Here is a 19,481-nt window from a genome sequence, read left to right on the forward strand (position 1 = left end):
TAATTTCGTACCAGGGTCAATTCTACATCCAAATGGAGAGCAGTGTTTTAAAGACATGGCAATTGTGAAGACAGTCATATTGTCAGCATATTTTAGTTATTTGTGTAAAACTTGTGTGTAGTAGTAGACTACAGTCATGGGCGTCGCCTCAATGTAACTTGGTGGGGTCCCCCCAAAAACGTCGTTTGGACCCCTCCACATTTGCAATGAAAATATTAGTGCATGACTGGTCTACTAGTCCAGCAATCTTTCCATTGCTTCACAATCAAATCCGTTCCACTTTATCAGTAGGGAGAATACCCATAGCAATAGAATTCCACTACACGTTTTCTAGAAAAACAGCATCGAGCACGCAGATTCAACTCCCATAGTCTTTGATCGACCCATCGCGCTTGTAGCTAGCACTTCAGACATGACTGTTCCATAGACAAGATGGACATAAGGAGGGTTTTTTCGAGGAAGAGGAAAGTAAGTCAAAGTTGCCCAGTTTTCCCTTCAGTGGCCAAAGCACCCTTATGAGACATTCTCTGACTATAATAGCATTAGTTAAGTCACAAAGATCCTTCTGCAAACATTATGATTATTGCTAGCTAGATAAGCAAGCTTTTTACCTACATCTAGCACTAGGCAATACCATACTTTATTTACCCATTACAAGTGGAACAGCATTTGTTGATTTCTTAATCTGGGTCTGAAATATGTTGTGTTTTTGGCCGTGTTCAGACCTAGGCGTCTGTTTCAGGCAGAAAGAGATGACAAGGATGTTTTTTCCAAGTAGCTACAAAAGAAATTGCTGGTGTTTTTTTAATTGCCATACCAACCGTGAGCTAATCTGGAGTTAACCTTAGCTAACATGCTAGTTTTTCTAACGACTGAAAAAAAGAAGAAAAAAACCTTTATTTCAGAATTGTTTTCCAATTTAAATAAGGTTGCACAACTTGTAATTTTGGCTATTTGCAGAATTCTATTGCTACATGTTAGTCTGTAATGTAACATGAAGGCAAAACTGATTCAACCATTAAAACCATATATCCTCTGAAAGCTTATATCCTCAGGATGTTATCTAATGAGACAAGAGACACGTCCATCTCTCCGTATTAGTATGCTGCCAATGCATAATAAATTCGGTATTGGTAAATGGAGTAGGATATATGGCTGATACTTTTTTGGGCTGTGCCATTTAGGGAAACTGATTCAACCACCTTAACCATGTATTTTCTGAAAGCTTACATCCTACGGATGTGATCTGTGGAAAAGACTACAGGTTTGAACACAAATATGATAATTTCTGAACTGTCCAGTCATGCTTTAGGGAGATGCAATTTTTTTAATGTATCCTACATAGTTATTAGGCTACTAAACCTATACCAATTGTGAATTGTATATGCTGATAACATGATTTACATCTCAGAAATCTTCATATGAAAAATCTACATTAAGCTTATTATTATCAGTATGAAAAAATGCTCAATGCATCTCCATGTCTCCTGATATAGGTGGTAGACATTGAGAGTGAGTCAGAGGCAGGGACAGCATGCAGGGGCAGTGGAGACAGCAATGTTGCTGAGGTGAGTGCTGAAAGGTGACAGGTAGTTGAAGATGTCCTAGGGCTGGGCGATAAATCAATAAAAATAACTATCGAAGTAATGACTTCCCTCGATAAAGATATCGTAACATTAATTCATTTTCAATAATATCGATAATGTCGATAGAGAATAATTAGGAACAGCAGTCCGTTTAATTTTTGTGATGCAGCAGGAAGTTGCGGAGAAATTGTATCCGCCCACTAAAATACACAGAGTACCTCGTGTGGAGTAGCATGAACCACGGAAAATGAGTCTTGTCAATAGCCATGGCGAGGGGGCATCTTCCCCCTCGGAGAATGAAGAAATAGTTGATAAAAAAGGTTTGTCTTCCTCAGTCATTTGGAAGTGGTTTGGCTTTCTAAGTAACGACAAAGAGCAGAGCGATGTGTGATGCAAATTGTGTCGTAAACAGGTGGCTACCAAGACTGGTAACACGACCAATCTTTTCTACCACTTGAAACAAAATCACGCCATGGAACACGCAGAAAGCTTGAGTTTGCGCAAAGGTACTCAAATCAAAAGCAAACCTGTCGTTGTCCGCCCGAAGCAGTCAACTATGTCAGCGTTCGTGCCCTACGAGCAAACATCCAAAAGACACAAAGACATCACAAATGCTATTACGTATTGCATTGCTAAGGACATGCAACCAATTAGCACTGTTGAAAAACAAGGGTTTAAAAAGCTTATCAAGATACTTGACCCCAGGTACGTGCTCCCTGGCCGCAAATATTTCTCCCACACCGCGCTGCCTAAAATGTATGCAGAGTGTAGGGAAAAAGTTGAGGAAGCGCTGCAGAGAGATCTGACTTATTTTGCTTCTACCACCGATCTGTGGTCAAGTCGCACGTCAGAGCCATATATTAGCCTCACAATCCACTACATCGACAAAGAGTGGAATCTTCAAAACAAATGCCTTCAAACATCCTACTTTCCGGACGACCACACGGGCGAAGCTATAGCAGAAGGGCTAAAGGATGCTTTCGCCTCCTGGGGACTCAGTGAAGATAAACAGGTCTGCATTACATCAGATAGTGGTGCGAACGTGGTGAAGGCCGCTCAAATCAACAAGTGGACCCGACTGCCATGTTTTGGACATCGTTTGCACTTGGCCATTGGTAAGTAATGAATTATATGAAACTAAAAGTTTTTTTTCCATCACCTGATTAAGTTAAATGGTACATTTGTTCGTGGGATAATTATTTTGATTTTAACCTTTTATTTTAATCTATTGATTTCTTTTAGAGAGAGTGGCTAGAGACAAACGGGTGGATCGAGCAACTGGAGTGTGTAAGAAAGTGGTGGGTGCCTTTTCCTATTCGTGGAAAAAGAAGAGAGACCTGGCAATTGCTCAAAAAGAACGCAACCTACCCCAGCACAAGTTGGTCACAGAGACACCCACAAGGTGGGGATCACGTCAAAAGATGGTGCAAAGAGTCCTGGAGCAGGAGAAAGCTATTTCACAGGCTATTCCTGTGACAAGAAGACCCGACATTTAGTTCCCACCTATACAGATATAGATGTTCTTAAGTCCATCAACCGGGCATTGACCCCACTCCTAGAATTCACAGATGCTCTGTCTGGTGAGTCTTATGTCAGTGTGTCTTACCTGAAACCAGTACTACACTTGTTTAATACAGAGATCATGAAACCAGAGGATGGTGAAACAGAGCTCACCCAAACCATCAAAACGATAGTCATGGACTACCTGAATGAAAAATATGATGACCAAACAACTGATGACCTCCTGGACATGGCCTCGCTGGTCGACCCTCGGTTTAAAACCCATCACATCAAAGATGAGAAGGTGGACCACATAAAAGCCAGAGCTATGTTAGAGATGTCCAATGAGAGACATGAAAGCCCAACAGATGGAGACGATGCTTCTGCTTCACCACAACTGCCAGCTAAAAAGAAAAAGTCACTGGGCAGTTTTTTCAAAAAGCCTTGCTCCACCACAGGTCTTACTGAAACCCAGCTCGTAGAGAAGTAACTCACCTCCTACCTCCAGTCTCCTGATGTTGACAGTGAAACCAATCCACTGGACTGGTGGAAGACTCACCAAAAGAGCTTTCCCAAAGTCAGCTACCTCGCAAAGCGCTACCTGTGCATTCCTGCAACTAGCTCCCCCTCTGAGCGTGTTTTTAGCACAGGTGGCAACATAGTGACCTGCCATAGGGCATCTGTAAAGCCAGAGACTGTAGACAGACTTGTCTTTCTTGCTTGTAACTTGTAAGACAACAACAAACTGTGATGTGCTTTAAGCTGACAAACATTTGTAATGAATATTGACTTGCACTTTGTTTCTTATTTTGTATTTTCTGTTCATAACTTCTCAGGGTTTTTAGCTTTTCACATTGTTTTGTGAATGTTTAACATGTTATAAAAATTGTGATCAATATTAAACCTAGACACCATAGACTTGGTCTTTGTTGTAACTACCTCAACATAAGCTGTCATTCGCTAGATGTTCTAATGCAGATTGATATGCACTTTATTTATTTTTATTTTGTATATCTTGTTCATAACTTGGAAGAGCTTATATAGTTCTAAAAAAGAAATTTTGGGAGTTTACAATAAAAAAGAAACATTGAAACCTTTGGTTTGTACAGGCGTTCTTGTCTGAAGCAAATATCCACCTTTGAAACAGACTTGGTTAATATCGTCTTATATCGTTATCGAATGAAAATAGAAATATCTATCGTGATAATTTTTTACCCATATCGCCCAGCCCTAAGATGTCCCATTGCTTATTGTGAAGTTTAGTTTTCAAAATATTTTAATGTCCAGACCCTCAGTATATGTATAACAACTATGGTAAATAGTTGTGGTAAATGCACCAGAATGCGTGAAATTGCATCTATATCTTTAAAAGAATTATTGGGGAGAAACCCCCAGACCCCCCGCATAATGTGTCCCCCCCACTCTCAAAATGCTGCTGACGCCCATGGCTACAGTACTGTCTTCAATGCCACAGCTATGGCTAAACTTTATTAAGTCTTATTACACGGCTGTTCTTTAATGCTATAGAATGCTCCATTCACTTGAATGGGGCTTCCCAACGTTCTGCGGTGAACAATTTTCTCATATTTGACCGTTGCTATGCATATTTGACCGCTGTCAAGGGAAGTTGCCTTTTTGCCTCGGATTCACGTCTTTCGTAGCACTCCGCAAGTAGTCCGGTAACTTTTCAACCCCAGCGTACTCTGTTGCTTAGCGACGTCAGCTGATTTGAAGCCTAAATAATGCTCAGTCTATGAAGTTCAACTCTTTGGCGAACTATTTCTCTGCTGATCAACCATACAAATGGTAACAAATACATTGTGAAAGACACCCTGTGTTAAGTTATTTTTGTTGGCAAGTAGCCGTGTAATAAGCCGGATAATGTATAGGACGCTTGTCATTATCGGGGAAATAAGCCCCTTCATGGCGAAACAAAACTGGCGAAAACTCTGTTTCGCGTCGTGCCTAACAACTCCCCTTACCTGTTCTAAAATCAGCGCAAACCACGGCCTCTTGGGGCTTATTGCTTAATCATCCCTTACAAAAGAAACTTTCTAATTTCCTGCGCTTTCAAAGTGTGGATAGCAACGGCAGATAGCTTGCCTCTAGCAAACTGCTTTTGAATTAGCCATGTCCCCCTAAATTAATATTGAACTTATTTACGTTTTGGGGGACTTTTTTTTTCAGTTAGCAGACGGTACGATTTGAATCGCAATTCCATCTGAAATACTGCCAGTGACAACGTTGTTACGGTGCGTTCAGACTGCAGTGTTTTTTACCGCTTTGCACCGCTGGCCTTCCCACAGTGCACCACGCTCGGGAGCGTGTCAGACAGATTAATTCAGAGCTGTAGTTTTTTCTTAAATCACTGTTGTAGTTCGTATAATGTCATGGCAAATGTGCAGACAAAATACAACTTTTACACACAGTAAGCAAAAATCCGATACGCTTTCTAGATCTGACATGATCTTATCTACAAAAAAGATACATCAGACATAAACGTTGACATGTGTACCCTTTTATTATATTACTCGAAATCTTTGCAAATCAATCGCTAGATTATGACTTGCCACTACACATTCACTGCATGGATAGCGAGTGGCTGCCAGCCAGCATTTCAACGTTGGATGTCAATCGTGTGCCTGGTGAGCTAGCTAGACTATGCAGCTAGCATAGAAGAAAGTTACGTAATGCGACGAAACTGAATTAAAGTACAGAATACACAACATTGACGCCGACAACCTCAGCAAGCCTGCGCCAGGCATCATTTTTGTTTTGTTTAAGTCTCTGTAATCGAACCTAGACGTTTCATACAATACTGGGTATGAAGACACATACGATAAGTTGCCCTTCCATCTTGAAATTGTTAAATCTAGAAATGTTTACCATTACCAACAGTTGCTACGTTACAAGAAACAAGAAACCAACCCGATTGGCCAACACCAGCGTTTTCACTCTCCTCATTTACATAAAGTTGAGAAAATCCAACTTTCGACACCCCGCTCGCCTTCCCACTATGCCCTACGCGAGCGTCGATGCCCCGCTCGCCTTCCCACAATGCCCCACGCGAGCGTCGACGCCTGGTTTAATTGAAAATTAATTGGAAGCCCCGCTCTGCCCGCCCCGCTGCAGTGTGAATGCACCGTTACAGTAGCTTGTTTCAAAGGGGGTTCCTTGTTTCAAAGGGTGTTCTTAATGAATTATGCAATATGAGTAGGCTAAATGCTTGAAATATCACTAGAAGGGAAAACGGACCCACCTGCAACTGAAGCAAGCAAGCACACCCTACAATTTCCCCAGAAATTGTACCCTCTCTAGTTTAAATATATATCATTTCCTATTGTGGTTAACAGTTAAAGTATTAATCTTCGTCTTTGCTCCAGATAGACATGTCAACAAATTATGCTCGCGCTTAACATAATATATTTGCCATCATGTCACATGTCATCATGTTCTTCTTTTGCTCTCGACGAAGGCGGTCGCATTTTTCTCTCCTCCCCTCCCTGACCTTCCCTGCTTGGCTCTGTCTTGTCTTGTCTGTCTCAAGATACTCTCTTACCACCACTCTCCGAAACTAGAAGCATGGAATTAATTAGCTGGTCTCTCAAAGCTATTGACACCATCTTCTCGAAGAGAAGCTCGGGTTCGGGGGAACCCAACTGTCCTGACGGGACGTTCGCAGCTGGCTATGGATGCGTGGGACAATTGGCGTGTCGTGTGTCTAGCGGCGCTTTCCGTGGAGGACGTTGAGGACGTTTATATTCGGAACCGTGATTACAGGCTTTCTGCTGTTTGGAATAGGCGGTTGGCTTGTATATCGGAAAGTCAAGGATACGGCTGCGGCCATCAAAAGCCCACTTAGGCTGCCCGACCTGATTGATACGGTGGGTAGAGCCAAGCAGCGAAGCTGCGAGGCACCTATTGTTTTTGTTAGTTTTATTATTATTATTATTATTAGGATTCCTCCGTAAGGAGGAAACCTATTGTTATTGTTAGTATTATTATTATTCTTGTACCATGGAAGTCAATGGCAGCCCCTAGAACCCTTCGACAACTTTTTGAGAAATTTGGCACACTCATTAAGGACAGTTACTTCTATACTCACACCAAGTTTCATGTCTCCCATTAGACCACTCTAGCGCCACCAATGGGTCAAAGTTGGACTTGTGTTTACACACGCAACTTTCGAGCCGTAGGACTGATTTTTCAAAAATGAGGTACCATTGGATTCCCTGGATCAAGACGAGTTCAACGCACACCATGGCGGTTTCCGGTTACATAGATTTTCCGCAATTTCCGGTTTTATCAAAAACCTTTGAAAACCTACTCCTACAATTTTTGTCAAATCTTCTTCAAAATGACCATACATGATCTTCAGACCAAGCCTCACAAAAGTTACCGAAAGGAATTTTGATCCTCACAACCGTTTATCCGGTACAACCAATCAAATTCGGCAACAAAGCAACTAAACAGGAAATTTGATCAAATCTCAGCAAATCTTTGAGATATCAACACCAAACTTGGTATATCGGTGGACGACACTACATCATGTTACCATGTAAAAAATTGACTTAATATCTTAAAAAATGACTGGTATAAAGCAAATCGAATTTATCGCTAACGCTAAAATAATGCTTTACACATCCACCGGTCTAAAACGGATACTCTGATACTATCACTAGTTCATATGAAGACTCTTGAGAATGTTTAGTATTCAAATCTGAAAAAAAGTTGAATGTAAGATGAAAAGTAGATTTTTAGTGAATATTTTAAATATACATGCTTGGCTAATTTCTAGAGTTTATGGCTAAATCCTCTCTCCCCTCCTCCTGCCCGCGGGCGGGCTTGGCAAGACGCACACGCAACATTTCAGGAGAGTGTGGGCTGACCAAGCCCCCACTCATTCCTTAGTCTCTAGCAAAGGCCTTGTGGATCTTGGTATCTTGGATCTTGTGGATCTCTTGACAAAAGCTGATCTTTTTGGTATTGCATTTCCGATTTTGTATGCAATGGTAAAAAGTTATACAAATCCTGAAACATTGATATATATAAATATGTATATATATATATAAATCTTTATTTCAGACGCCAAGTTCCATATAAAATAACAGACATAGAGCTATAAAAAAGAGAGAAAAACAAAAAGATAAAACATAGATAATACAGTGCATTAAAAAGTATGAAGACTTTTGTGCCAATGTCGTCTCAAGTTCCAAGTAAATCGATAGCAGCTCTTTAGAGGGTTGACCAGAGCCTCTACTATTCAGTTCTCAGACTTGTCAGGTCGACACATGAAACCATACATCAGTTGTCTCAAGAGTGCCTTACAGGTTTGTACGTGCTTTGACACAAACAACTGACTAGCACTATGCCACCTAGGCACAATCTAAAAGCATCATTGTAGGCTACTTTCAGTATCTGTATACTCCTTTTCCTGTACATAGACCACAAATGAGCAGTGTACAATGGTGTTATGTGGGTTCTAAACAGGGAACATTTACATTTAGTCATTTCGCATATGCTCTTATCCAGAGCGACTTACAGTAAGTACAGGGACATTCCCCCCGAGACAAGTAGGGTTAAGGTGCTTGCCCAAGGATACAACATAATTTGATTCGATCCGGTAACCTTCTGATTACTAGCCCGACTCCCTCACCGCTCAGCCATCTGCCTCCCCACTTAACTGAATCTGAGCACATAGAAAACTTCCTTAATAACATACTGGCCTGAGAATATATTTTACGGCGCTGTCGATATATATCGTTGTCATCTGTCCAATCATCAGAAATGACATGGCCCAGATATTTTATTTCCTCACAAAAACCAAGGGGACTGCCAGATAAATAAAAGGTAGGGAAGGTTAATTTCCTGTCCTGATTATTTCTGACTATCATTATGTGGTCATCTGCGTACATCAGATGATTGACAATAGATTCACCATGAACCATAATTCCAGTGAGACACATGGCTAGTGATGGACTCTATAGATGGAGTCTATAACTGGCATTTTTTAGATGCTCTGCAGAAATGCAATCCATACCACAAGCTTTGTTGTTGTCTAGCATGTGGATGGCATCATAAATATCTACTGATCTAACTATCAAGTCTACAGAGATACCTTTATATTCATCATCAATTCTCACTGTGTTACTTTTAACACAATTAAATAGTTTACTGTAGTGCTCACGCCATGGATCAGCAATCTTCTCTGGACAACTAACCCCTTTGATATCAGAAGGGAGGGGAGTTCTGTTATTGTTTATGATCTTGACCTCCTTCCAGAAGACGAGATTGTTATTCTGCATCTTTCTGGCCAGCGAGTCTGCTCTCATTGTGTTTTCATTTCTCTTAATAAAACAAGTGCATATTTAAATCTAGCATTTGTGAGTTTTTTGTTATCAAGCAGCACTCCCTGTCTGGGTCTGCCTGCCTCTGACCAGACTCTAAAGACTTCTCTAGCAGCAGCATGTTGCTCAGACACGAACTCATTCCAGCCAGGCCGTGTGTTAGGGACCTTACTCTTGTGATTAATAAAAGGTTCACTGGAAACATAAAGACATTTGACAATATCATCATACATGGCACAGAGCTTTTCAGCATGATGTTTATCCTTGCAGTTCATATCCGTGCACATTAGGGCATCCCTAGGCAATGCAACATCACTATGTAAGCTGTCAGTTAATAGAGAATATCTGTGCATAACCTCTTTGGTCAATTTTGACCAGTCCAGTTTTCTTGAGGGAGCAGCATTACCCTTGTTGGCCAACAAGGGTACACTCTCAACATTTAGCAGCATAGCAACTGGTATGTGATCAGTGGTGACCAGCCCATAACATATCTCTATACTTTCCAGTGAGTCATGAGCATCAGCTGTGGTCACAATATGGTCTAGCCAGGAAGTTGTGTGCCATGCTTCACTTACATAGGTACAACTTGTATCAGGCAATAACGCTTGATATAATTAATTTAGTTTCATTACAGAACTGCTGCAGATGTTGTGCGAATAAACACTTCGCTGACATGTCAGCATTAAAATCACCCATGACATAGACACAACATGAACTAATGTCCTCTATGAAGGACTGAATAAAAGCTAACCTGTTTTGAAATTCATCCTCATGGTCATAGGATTCGTATGGTGTGTACACATTTAAAATAGTAAATTTCTTTTCATTATGATTAAACTCCAACCCAATAGCTCAGTCAACGTTAAGCCGCACCACCTTTACCGTTCGGTCATATTTTATGTTCCACAGTATAGCTACACCACCAGCTATCCTCCCATGAGGAACCATTCTCATGCTGAGATTGGTAGTGGACTCTCCAGCACCATGAAAGTTCTTGTGTAGGGAGTTCAATTTGTCCAGATCTTGCTTGGCCATCCAGGTTTCTTGAAGGCAGACAATGTCACTCTCGTCCAGCAATGTGTCCACCACCTAACGTCTTGATCTATCAGCAGCAGTATGTCCTACTCGGAGGCTTTGTAGGATACAACCCGCATTAATGTTCTACCACGGACCCATCAGGGCAGCTGGCTGGTGTGTCTGTCTCCCTGGTCTCTACAGATAGGCCTACATTCATCCCAGCATCATGACTGAGCTGAAGCTCAGTACCCTGAGAGCGGGGGGTTTGCTCTGGTTTTTGAAAGTATAGACCAGGAGTAATTACCATACCACAACTGGCCCACCATTACCCATAGGTGGCGATACATTCCACGCCCTAAAGCACAAAGATACTAGCCTGACGTTGTCATACTCATAATTCTAGTCAGAATATGAGTCTGAGAACTCTCCGTTGGGCTTTGACTACAGGGGTGTTTCAAACGAGCCTGGAAAACAAATGCTTCTTCGCTCAATTGGATAGATCTACAACCAATCAGAGCAACAGAGTATGTGACGTATGTTAAGCACCGCACAGTTGTTGTCAACAGAACTAAACTACAAGCAGACTTGAAGTATGCTTGAAGAATGAATACAAACGATTTTTGCGGGTGTTGTAAAATTAATTTAAGGGTAGGGGGAGTACTTGTTCACACGGTCAACCTTTTTGAGCGAAACAATAAAGGGCAATGCATATACGAACAAGTTCTCCGTTTAGGATTACAACTCCACAAAAGAAAAGGAGAAACCACAATGGCCACTGGGTTTTCATTGTGTCCCATCTTCTTCGCGACCATCAGGGCCAGCTGATAAATTCAACTTTTACCGAATCCCGTAGGAAGGACGGCAAAAACATTTTCCATCGACAAATGCCTTGATTGCGTCTCTCTGTTCCTCTTTCAAAATTAATGCGCTGTCGATGTCTTCTAAAACAGACTCGATGGCAGAATCATAACATCCCAGATCTCCAGCGGTAGCCATGTTTGTTCAAAACTAATTCAACTTAAGCGCTCTTTTTTGACGTGGGTGATTACGTTACTGTTGATCATCTGTCCATCATCGTATAAAGACTGCCCTGGCAATTTCATTGGTTCGCCCAGATTCTGGTTTTCTGTAGTTGGTCCCCAATACGAGACCCTCCAGACCCAACTTCCTGGCCAAATTTTTTTTTGAACAGGGAGAAGTTGGGCTGGCAGCCAGGCTACAAAGATACAAGGCTTTCTGGAATGGATAGGCTCACCAAGCCCCCTCCCTTCACTTCTTGGCTTGAAATAAAGTCCCTTGTGGATCTTGATGGTATTGCATTTCAGATTTGGTATCCGATTGGTAATTCTGCAGCATAGATTTTTCTATACAGTTACAATTTGTCAAGAATAAACATTTTTCAATGGTTCGCAATGTTTGGAGGAATTCGCCATTACTGCTTGAAGTTATATTTATTATTGGTGGCCAAGCCGCGAAGCGGCGAGGCACCTATTGTTTTTGTTAGTTTTATTATTATTAGGGGCCAAGCAGCGAAGCTGCGAGGCACCTATTGTTTTTGTTAGTTTTATTATTATTATTATTAGGAGCCAAGCAGCGAAGCTGCGAGGCACCTATTGTAATTGTTAGTTTTTCTATTATTAGGGTTCCTCCGGTAGGAGGGAACCCTATTGTTATTGGTGGTATTATTATTTTTTACCCATGGGAGTCAATGGCAGCCCCTAGAGCACAATGGTAAAAAGTTGTGAAATTTGGCATGTTGAAACTGCAGACCATTAGTAACTACCATACCAAACATGGGCCATGTGAGACAATAGGTGGCGCTACAGGCCACGCCCCAATATGTCAATTTTTTAAGTGATGCCATTTGCAGGCCATAAGTCCCAAAATTCTGAAATTCATTACATATGCCTTAATTCTCATGAGGAACAAAAAAGCCTCTAGAACCTATAACGGCTGCCATATTGGATTTTTCTGTACAATAAAGATTTAGGAAACAAGTTTTTTCGCCACTCCACCTACATTTTTGGTAAAATTTTCTTCAAAGTTGCCAGGAAGGATGTCCGGACTGAGCTTCACAAAAGTTATCAATAGGATTTTTGATTTTCAAAACCGTTTGTCCGGTACAGCCAATCAAAATCATCAACGAAGGAACCAAACAGGAAGTTGGGTCAAATCTCAGCAAATTTTTTAGATATCAACACCAAACTTGGTATATCGTTGGAAGACACTACAACATGTTCCCATGTGAAAAATTGACTTAATATCTTAAACAACTAATGATATAAAGCAAATCCAATTTGTCGCTAACACTAAAATAATACTTTACACATCCACCGGTTTAAAACGGATACTCTGATACTATCACAAGTTCATATGAAGACACCTGAGAATGTTGAGTACACAAATCTAAGAAAAAGTTGACTCTAAGATGAAAAGTAGATTTTTGGTGAATATTTGAAACATGCATGCTAATTTCAGAGCCATTTGGCTAAATCCTCTCTCCCCTCCTCCTGCCCGCGCGTGCGCCAAATCCTCACACACTCAGCCTTCCCCTACACACGCGCGAGATTGGCAAGACGCACACGCAACATTTCAGGAGAGTGTGGGCTGACCAAGCCCCCACTCATTCCTTAGTCTCTAGCAAAGGCCTTGTGGATCTTGATGGTATTGCATTTCGGATTTTGTATGCAATGGTAAAAAGTTCTCCAAATCCTGAAACATTGATAGTATTGGCCATGAGTAACTACCACACCACAAATGACCCACCATTATCCATAGGTGGCGCTATGGCCACCCACCAATTGTCAATTTTCAAAGTGATGCCATTTGCATCCCATTTGTCCCAAAATTCTGAAATTAATTACATATGCCTTATTTCTCATGAGAAACAAAAAAGCCTCTAGAACCTATAACGGCAACCCCACAAATCTGAAAAATAGTTCAATGTAAGATGAAAAGTAGATTAATTGTGAATATTTAAAATATGTATATTTGGCTAATTTCTAGAGCTTTTTCCCCAAATCCTGTCTGTAATTTGTTTAAACAAACGTAGCCTTTTAAACCTCTAGGTTAGCCCGCGGGCAGGAGGAGGGGAGAGAGGATTTAGCCAAATGGCTCTGAAATTAGCATGCACTCAGTCGATCAAAGACAAAGGAGTCTACCTGCGGAGTCCACCGAGGAAGGCCGACGAGGCGGATCACCTCTTCTGATAAGTATCAACCTATTTATATTCATATTTAGATTATATTCTACCTAGAATTTATTCATAGCTAGCATGTGTTTTCTTAGCATTCCTGTTCATTACACTACCCGTAGACGTAGATATGTCACAAAGTATATTCGGTCAACTTCTAACCTTCACTACCTATCCAGTTCTTCTCCACCTGCCCTCTCTCTTTCCTTAGGGCTCTGGAACTGCCAGTCTGCTGTGAACAAGGCAGACTTCATCCCGGCGTTTGCATCCCATGCTTCTCTTCATGCCCTTGCGCTGACTGAGACATGGATCCGCCCAGAGAACACTGCAACTCCAGCTGCTCTCTCCATCAACCACTCCTTCACTCACTCACCCCGCTCAACCGGGCGGGGTGGTGGGACAGGTTTGCTTCTTTCCCCACATATTAAATACACATCCACACCACTCTCTGTTACTGCCAAATCATTTGAACACCATTATGTGATGCTAACTAATCCTATCAAAGCATGCTTAATTGTTCTTTATCGCCCACCAGGACCGCTAGCCGACTTTGTGGAGGAGCTGGACATGCTCCTCAGCGTCCTCCCGGATGATGGAACCCCCCTGATAGTCCTTGGGGACTTCAACATCCACCTCCAAGGAATGCAGGCTGTCGACTTCTTGTCTCTCCTGACCTCCTTCGACCTGACGCTGCTGAGCACACCGGCGACCCACAAGGCAGGCAAACAGCTAGACCTCGTCCTGACACGTAACTGTATCACTGACTTAACCTCTGTAACCCCACTGCACATCTCTGATCACTACTTTATCCAATTCTCTGTCTCTCTCCCTCCAACCCCTCCTACCTCCCCTCCCCTCGTAACTTTCCGGCGCAACCTCCGCTCCCTATCCCCCTCCCATTTCTCCTCTATTTTAACATCCTCCCTCCCATTGACGAGTTCTCGTCCCACCCCACTAACACTGCCACCGACGCCTTGCTAACCACTTTAACTGCATCACTTGACTTTCTCTGTCCCCTGTCTACCAGGCCTGCACGATCTTCTGTCCCCTGTCCGTGGCTTACGGATGTTATTCGTGAAGAACGGTCCACCCTTCGAGCAGCTGAGAGGAGATGGCGCAAGTCCAAAGACGGTCTGGACCTTGATAAGTATCACTCCCTCCTTAAATCCTTCTCTTCTCACATAACTGGTGCCAAAACCCTCTACTTTCTAAACAAAATTAACTCCGCTTCAAACCCCCACAAACTTTTCTCTACCTTCTCCACCCTTCTTAACCCACCTCCCCCACCCCCTCCCTCCACCCTGACAGCAGACGACTTCTCCTCCTTCTTTGAGAAAAAAGTCGCCGACATTAGCAGTCGGTTCCCTAAACCCACCTTTCCTACCCCCTCACCCTCCATTACTGACCCAACTAAATGTCTAAACTCCTTCTCTCCCCTGTCCGAGGCAGAGCTCTCTGACCTCATTCTCTCTCATCGCCCCACCTCCTGTCCCCTTGATCCTGTCCCCTCCCCTCTCTTTCAAACCATCTCCCCCTCTATCATAACATTTCTGCTCCATGTTCTAAACTCCTCTCTTACCTCTGGCACCTTTCCCTCTGCCTTCAAACAGGCCAGAGTTACCCCTTTACTCAAAAAACCTCCCTTAACCCTGCCGTCCTCCAGAACTACAGACCGGTATCATTGTTACCCTTCTTCTCTAAAACAATTGAACGTGCTGTATCTCACCAACTGTCTAACTTCCTTTCTCAGAACAACCTGCTCGACCCCAACCAATCGGGCTTCAAGACCGGCCACTCCACAGAGACTGCCCTCCTTTCAGTCACCACTGCCCTCCAGTCTGCCAGAGCGGCTTCCAGGTCATCCGTCATCATTCTGCTGGACCTTTCTGCGGCGTTTGATACGGTTAACCACCAGATCCTGCTCTCCAGACTTTCTGAGATGGGCATCACTGGCACTGCACTCCAGTGGATCACATCATACCTGTCGGGAAGATCCTACCAGGTCTCCTGGGGAGGCAAACTGTCAGGCCCTCGCCAGCTCTCCACTGGTGTCCCACAGGGCTCCGTGCTTGGTCCCCTCCTCTTCTCTCTGTACACCACCTCACTTAGACCAATCATCACCTCCCATGGCTTCTCCTACCACTGCTACGCTGACGACACGCAGCTGTACCTGTCGTTCCCTCCGACCGATCCGGGGATCTCAGCTAGGATTGAGGCCTGCCTCGCAGACATCTCCGCCTGGATGACTGAGCACCACCTCCAGCTGAACCTTGCCAAAACGGAACTTCTCATCATCCCGGCCAAACCCTCCATCTCCCATGACCTCTCAATCACCCTGGGATCTGCGACGGTGACCCCCTCATCCTCTGCCAGGAACCTTGGGGTTACCATGGATGACGAGCTCTCCCTCACGGCCCACGTTGCTGCGGTCTCCCGGTCGTGTAGATTCACCCTCTACAACATCCAGAAGATCAGGAGATACCTGTCTGAGCACTCCACCCAGCTGCTTGTCCAAACACTTGTCCTCTCCAAGTTGGACTACTGCAACTCGCTGCTCGCCGGTCTCCCATCATGCGCAACCCGCCCTCTTCAGAGGATTCAGAACGCAGCGGCCCGCCTGGTCTACAATCTACCCAGACGCTCCCACGTTACCCCGCTCCTCATCTCCCTCCACTGGCTACCCATAACGGCCCGCATCAGATTCAAGACCCTGGTACTGACCTTCCGAGCAGTGAACGGGACTGCGCCCGACTACATCAAGTCTCTCCTGCAGCCTTACACCCCCACCCGCCACCTACGGTCTTCTTCAGACAACCCCTGGTGGTCCCACCGCTCAAGACCGCCCGGTCCTAGCACAAGCTCTTCTCCTGCCTGGCACCCCAGTGGTGGAATCAACTCCCCACCTCCATCAGAGACACGGACTGTCTCTCCACCTTCAAGAGAAGGCTTAAGACACACTTGTTCCGGGAGAACAATGGTACTTAGGAATGGTTTGCTGAACCCAACGCTAGTTTCCTCAAGGATCACAATGACTCTTGCTTAGACTGTTGCTCTTGTTGGTTAGTGGTAGCTGATTTAAACTGTTGTAATCTATTTTAGTTAATCCTATTTTTATTGCTTTCCTACAGGTACACCTGCACTTAGAGATTAATGTTGTGTAATTTTAACTTGTTTAACTACATGCTCTTATAGTTTCTTCCCTTTAGCACTATTTTTTGGTTGTTCACAATATGTACTTCTTGTTTTTGACTACCCGCAATGCTGTGGGGCTATCTTGTTGTTATTATCAGTGACCTATGCACTTTGTAAAGTTCTCTCTTGGAAGTCGCTTTGGATAAAAGCGTCTGCTAAATGAATACATGTAAATGTAATTCTCTCTTTTATACATTTAAAGTTGGATTTGACATTTAACAGACATTTAATCATTTAGCAAGTTGTTTGACTCTAAAACCATAACAGTACATGGCCCCAACAGTACCAAGCTCCCACCTTCACTCCTTAGTCTAGTAGCCATTTTAGACTAGTAGGGCATTCTCTGATTAGTTTGTCCACAGCTAATTCTACTGTTAAAAGAAACAGAAGGTCTTCTTCTTCAGAACTATATAGTTGAAACAACAAAACACAGCTTGGTCATGTTATCATCTTCTTTGGCACATCTAAACTAAGGACTAGACTTTTAAGAAAGCATGACTAAAGCAATTTGGTGTGGGAGGGTTCCTCCATAAACAGTTGCCGACAAAAAATTTCAGACAATAACTTAAACATAGTCTTGCATTAAGAGTAGAGTCAACAAATTGAATAACTGTGCTAATGGTTGTTGAAACTCATTGCTCTGAGTTGGTGCATGTCAATTTAGGCAGAAGTCCATGTCTGGTGATATTTGACAACCTCAAACAGCATGAGTTTGCTCAACATACGTTCTTTTACTTATCTAAGTTTTACTTATACATTTGCCTTTAACTTGTATTTTTGTTCATTTCTAGTAAATTCTTTGCTTATTGTAAAAAAAATACAAAAGGTTAACAACCACCTATTTTTAAATATACGTTCTTATTTTACTCATCTTCATTTTACACTTACATTTGTCTTAACTTGTATATTTTGTTCATTGCTAATAAAGTATGTGTTTATTCTAAAACTGCTATCTATCTTAACACCTCACAGAATATTTACCTTGCTTCGACTCACACAGATCATACAATAAGAAATAGTCAACCACCTAGCATTCACATACATTTCCAACACAACAATGACATGGACATATTACCACATGTAACTACACTGACTACAATTGATTTAAAATTCAGTACGTATGTTTATGTAAGACACCCATGTTGTTATTCTACTTTGACATCACAAAAGCTATGAAATAAGAGTGAATGCAATTAGGAAGCAACTTTGTCCATGTACAATTTGTCTTGATGTGTGTTTATAACTGGAATATAAATAAGTGCACAACAATTAGTTCCATTCAAGTAAGTCTATTTTATTGGACAAGAAGCATTCCATGAGTGGTGACATTTGACAACTTCAGACAGTCTGCCACTGGGGCAAATGAAAAGGCTCTATTCTTGATTTGCAATGCAGCTATGGGAAGTCCTAGACCATTAGGGGCAAAGCTGCGGCCACTTGTGATGTTAGAAAGGGGTGTTACATAAAAAAATATTGCTGTCATATACCATATTCCTTTGATTAAATGCTGCAGACAAACAACTAGACAAGGAGGTCAAACAAACGCTGAGTGTAAAATTGAAGCTGCGCGTGTCTCTACTTTGTGTAGAAATCTGAAGTAGCATTGCCAAAACATTCTTATACTTTAGCTTTCAATCAGAAAGCTGTGCAGAAGTACTCACAAACAGCAACAGACCTGTAGCACGCAAACTTGGGGTTGATGAAAGGCACATTCAGGAGTGGTGAAGTCAGCTACCTCGCTATATTGTATAAAATATATACATATAGGCCTTAAATTAATTGTCGTCCTTACATTACATACACGTCCTTTACTACATTTACATTTACATTTATGCATTTAGCAGACGCTTTTATCCAAAGCGACTTCCAAGAGAGAGCTTTACAAAAGAGCATAGGTCACTGATCATAACAACGAGGTAGTCCCAAACATTGCGAGTAGCCAAAACATGAAGCATACATTGTGAAAAAACGAAACAAGTGCCAAAAGGGAAGACCCATAAGAGCATGCAGTTATACAAGTTACAAATTAAAACAAAATGAACCACAAAAAAGTGCAGGACTGTACCCGTAGAAGAACAAGCAATAGTAAAATATTTCACAGCGAGTACAAGACTTAACTTCGTTATAACTAACCTACAAGAGCAACAAGTCACTCAATAAGAGTCACTGTGATCCTGGAGGAAACTAACAACAGGTCCAGCCAAGCATTCCTAAGTGCTGTTGTACTCCCGGAACAAGTGCGTCTTGAGCCTTTTCTTGAAGGTGGGGAGACAGTCAGTGTCACTGATGGAGGTGGGGAGCTGGTTCCACCATTGGGGGGCCAGGCAGGAGAAGAGCTTGTGTTGGGACCTGGCAGTCTTGAGCGGTGGGACCACCAGGCGGTTGTCTGAGGAAGACCGTAGGTGACGGGTGGGGGTGTAAGGTTGCAGGAGAGACTTGATGTAGTCGGGTGCTCTCCCGTTCACTGCTCGGAAGGTCAGTACCAGGGTCTTGAATCTGATACGGGCGTTGATGGGTAGCCAGTGGAGAGAGATGAGGAGCGGGGTAACATGGGAGCGTCTGGGTAGATTGTAGACCAGACGGGCCGCTGCGTTCTGAATCCTCTGAAGAGGGCGGGTTGCACATGCTGGGAGACCAGCGAGCAGC

General features: G+C 42.8%; 1 protein-coding gene across 1 annotated transcript; it reads left to right on the plus strand.

Moving 5' to 3' along the window:
• Nucleotides 1–1,721: 1,721 nt before the first annotated feature.
• LOC124465521 (E3 SUMO-protein ligase ZBED1-like) lies at nt 1,722–5,219 on the plus strand. The gene is made up of 2 exons (XM_047017354.1): nt 1,722–2,701; nt 2,829–5,219. The coding sequence occupies exons 1-2, from the start codon at nt 2,059–2,061 to the stop codon at nt 3,080–3,082; spliced, it is 897 nt and encodes a 298-aa protein (XP_046873310.1). The 5' UTR covers nt 1,722–2,058; the 3' UTR covers nt 3,083–5,219.
• The last annotated feature ends 14,262 nt before the right edge of the window (nt 5,220–19,481 follow it).

Source organism: Hypomesus transpacificus, unplaced genomic scaffold (assembly GCF_021917145.1).
Source record: "Hypomesus transpacificus isolate Combined female unplaced genomic scaffold, fHypTra1 scaffold_52, whole genome shotgun sequence".
Taxonomy (NCBI): Eukaryota; Metazoa; Chordata; class Actinopteri; order Osmeriformes; family Osmeridae; genus Hypomesus; species Hypomesus transpacificus.

What these genes read in the sequence shown, in the direction of transcription:
- LOC124465521 (XM_047017354.1), top strand. Translation starts at nt 2,059, where the DNA reads ATGGAACACGCAGAAAGCTTGAGTTTGCGCAAAGGTACTCAAATCAAA. An exon ending in TCGTTTGCACTTGGCCATTG is followed by an intron (nt 2,702 to 2,828) that starts GTAAGTAATGAA and finishes GATTTCTTTTAG; the next exon opens with AGAGAGTGGCTAGAGACAAA.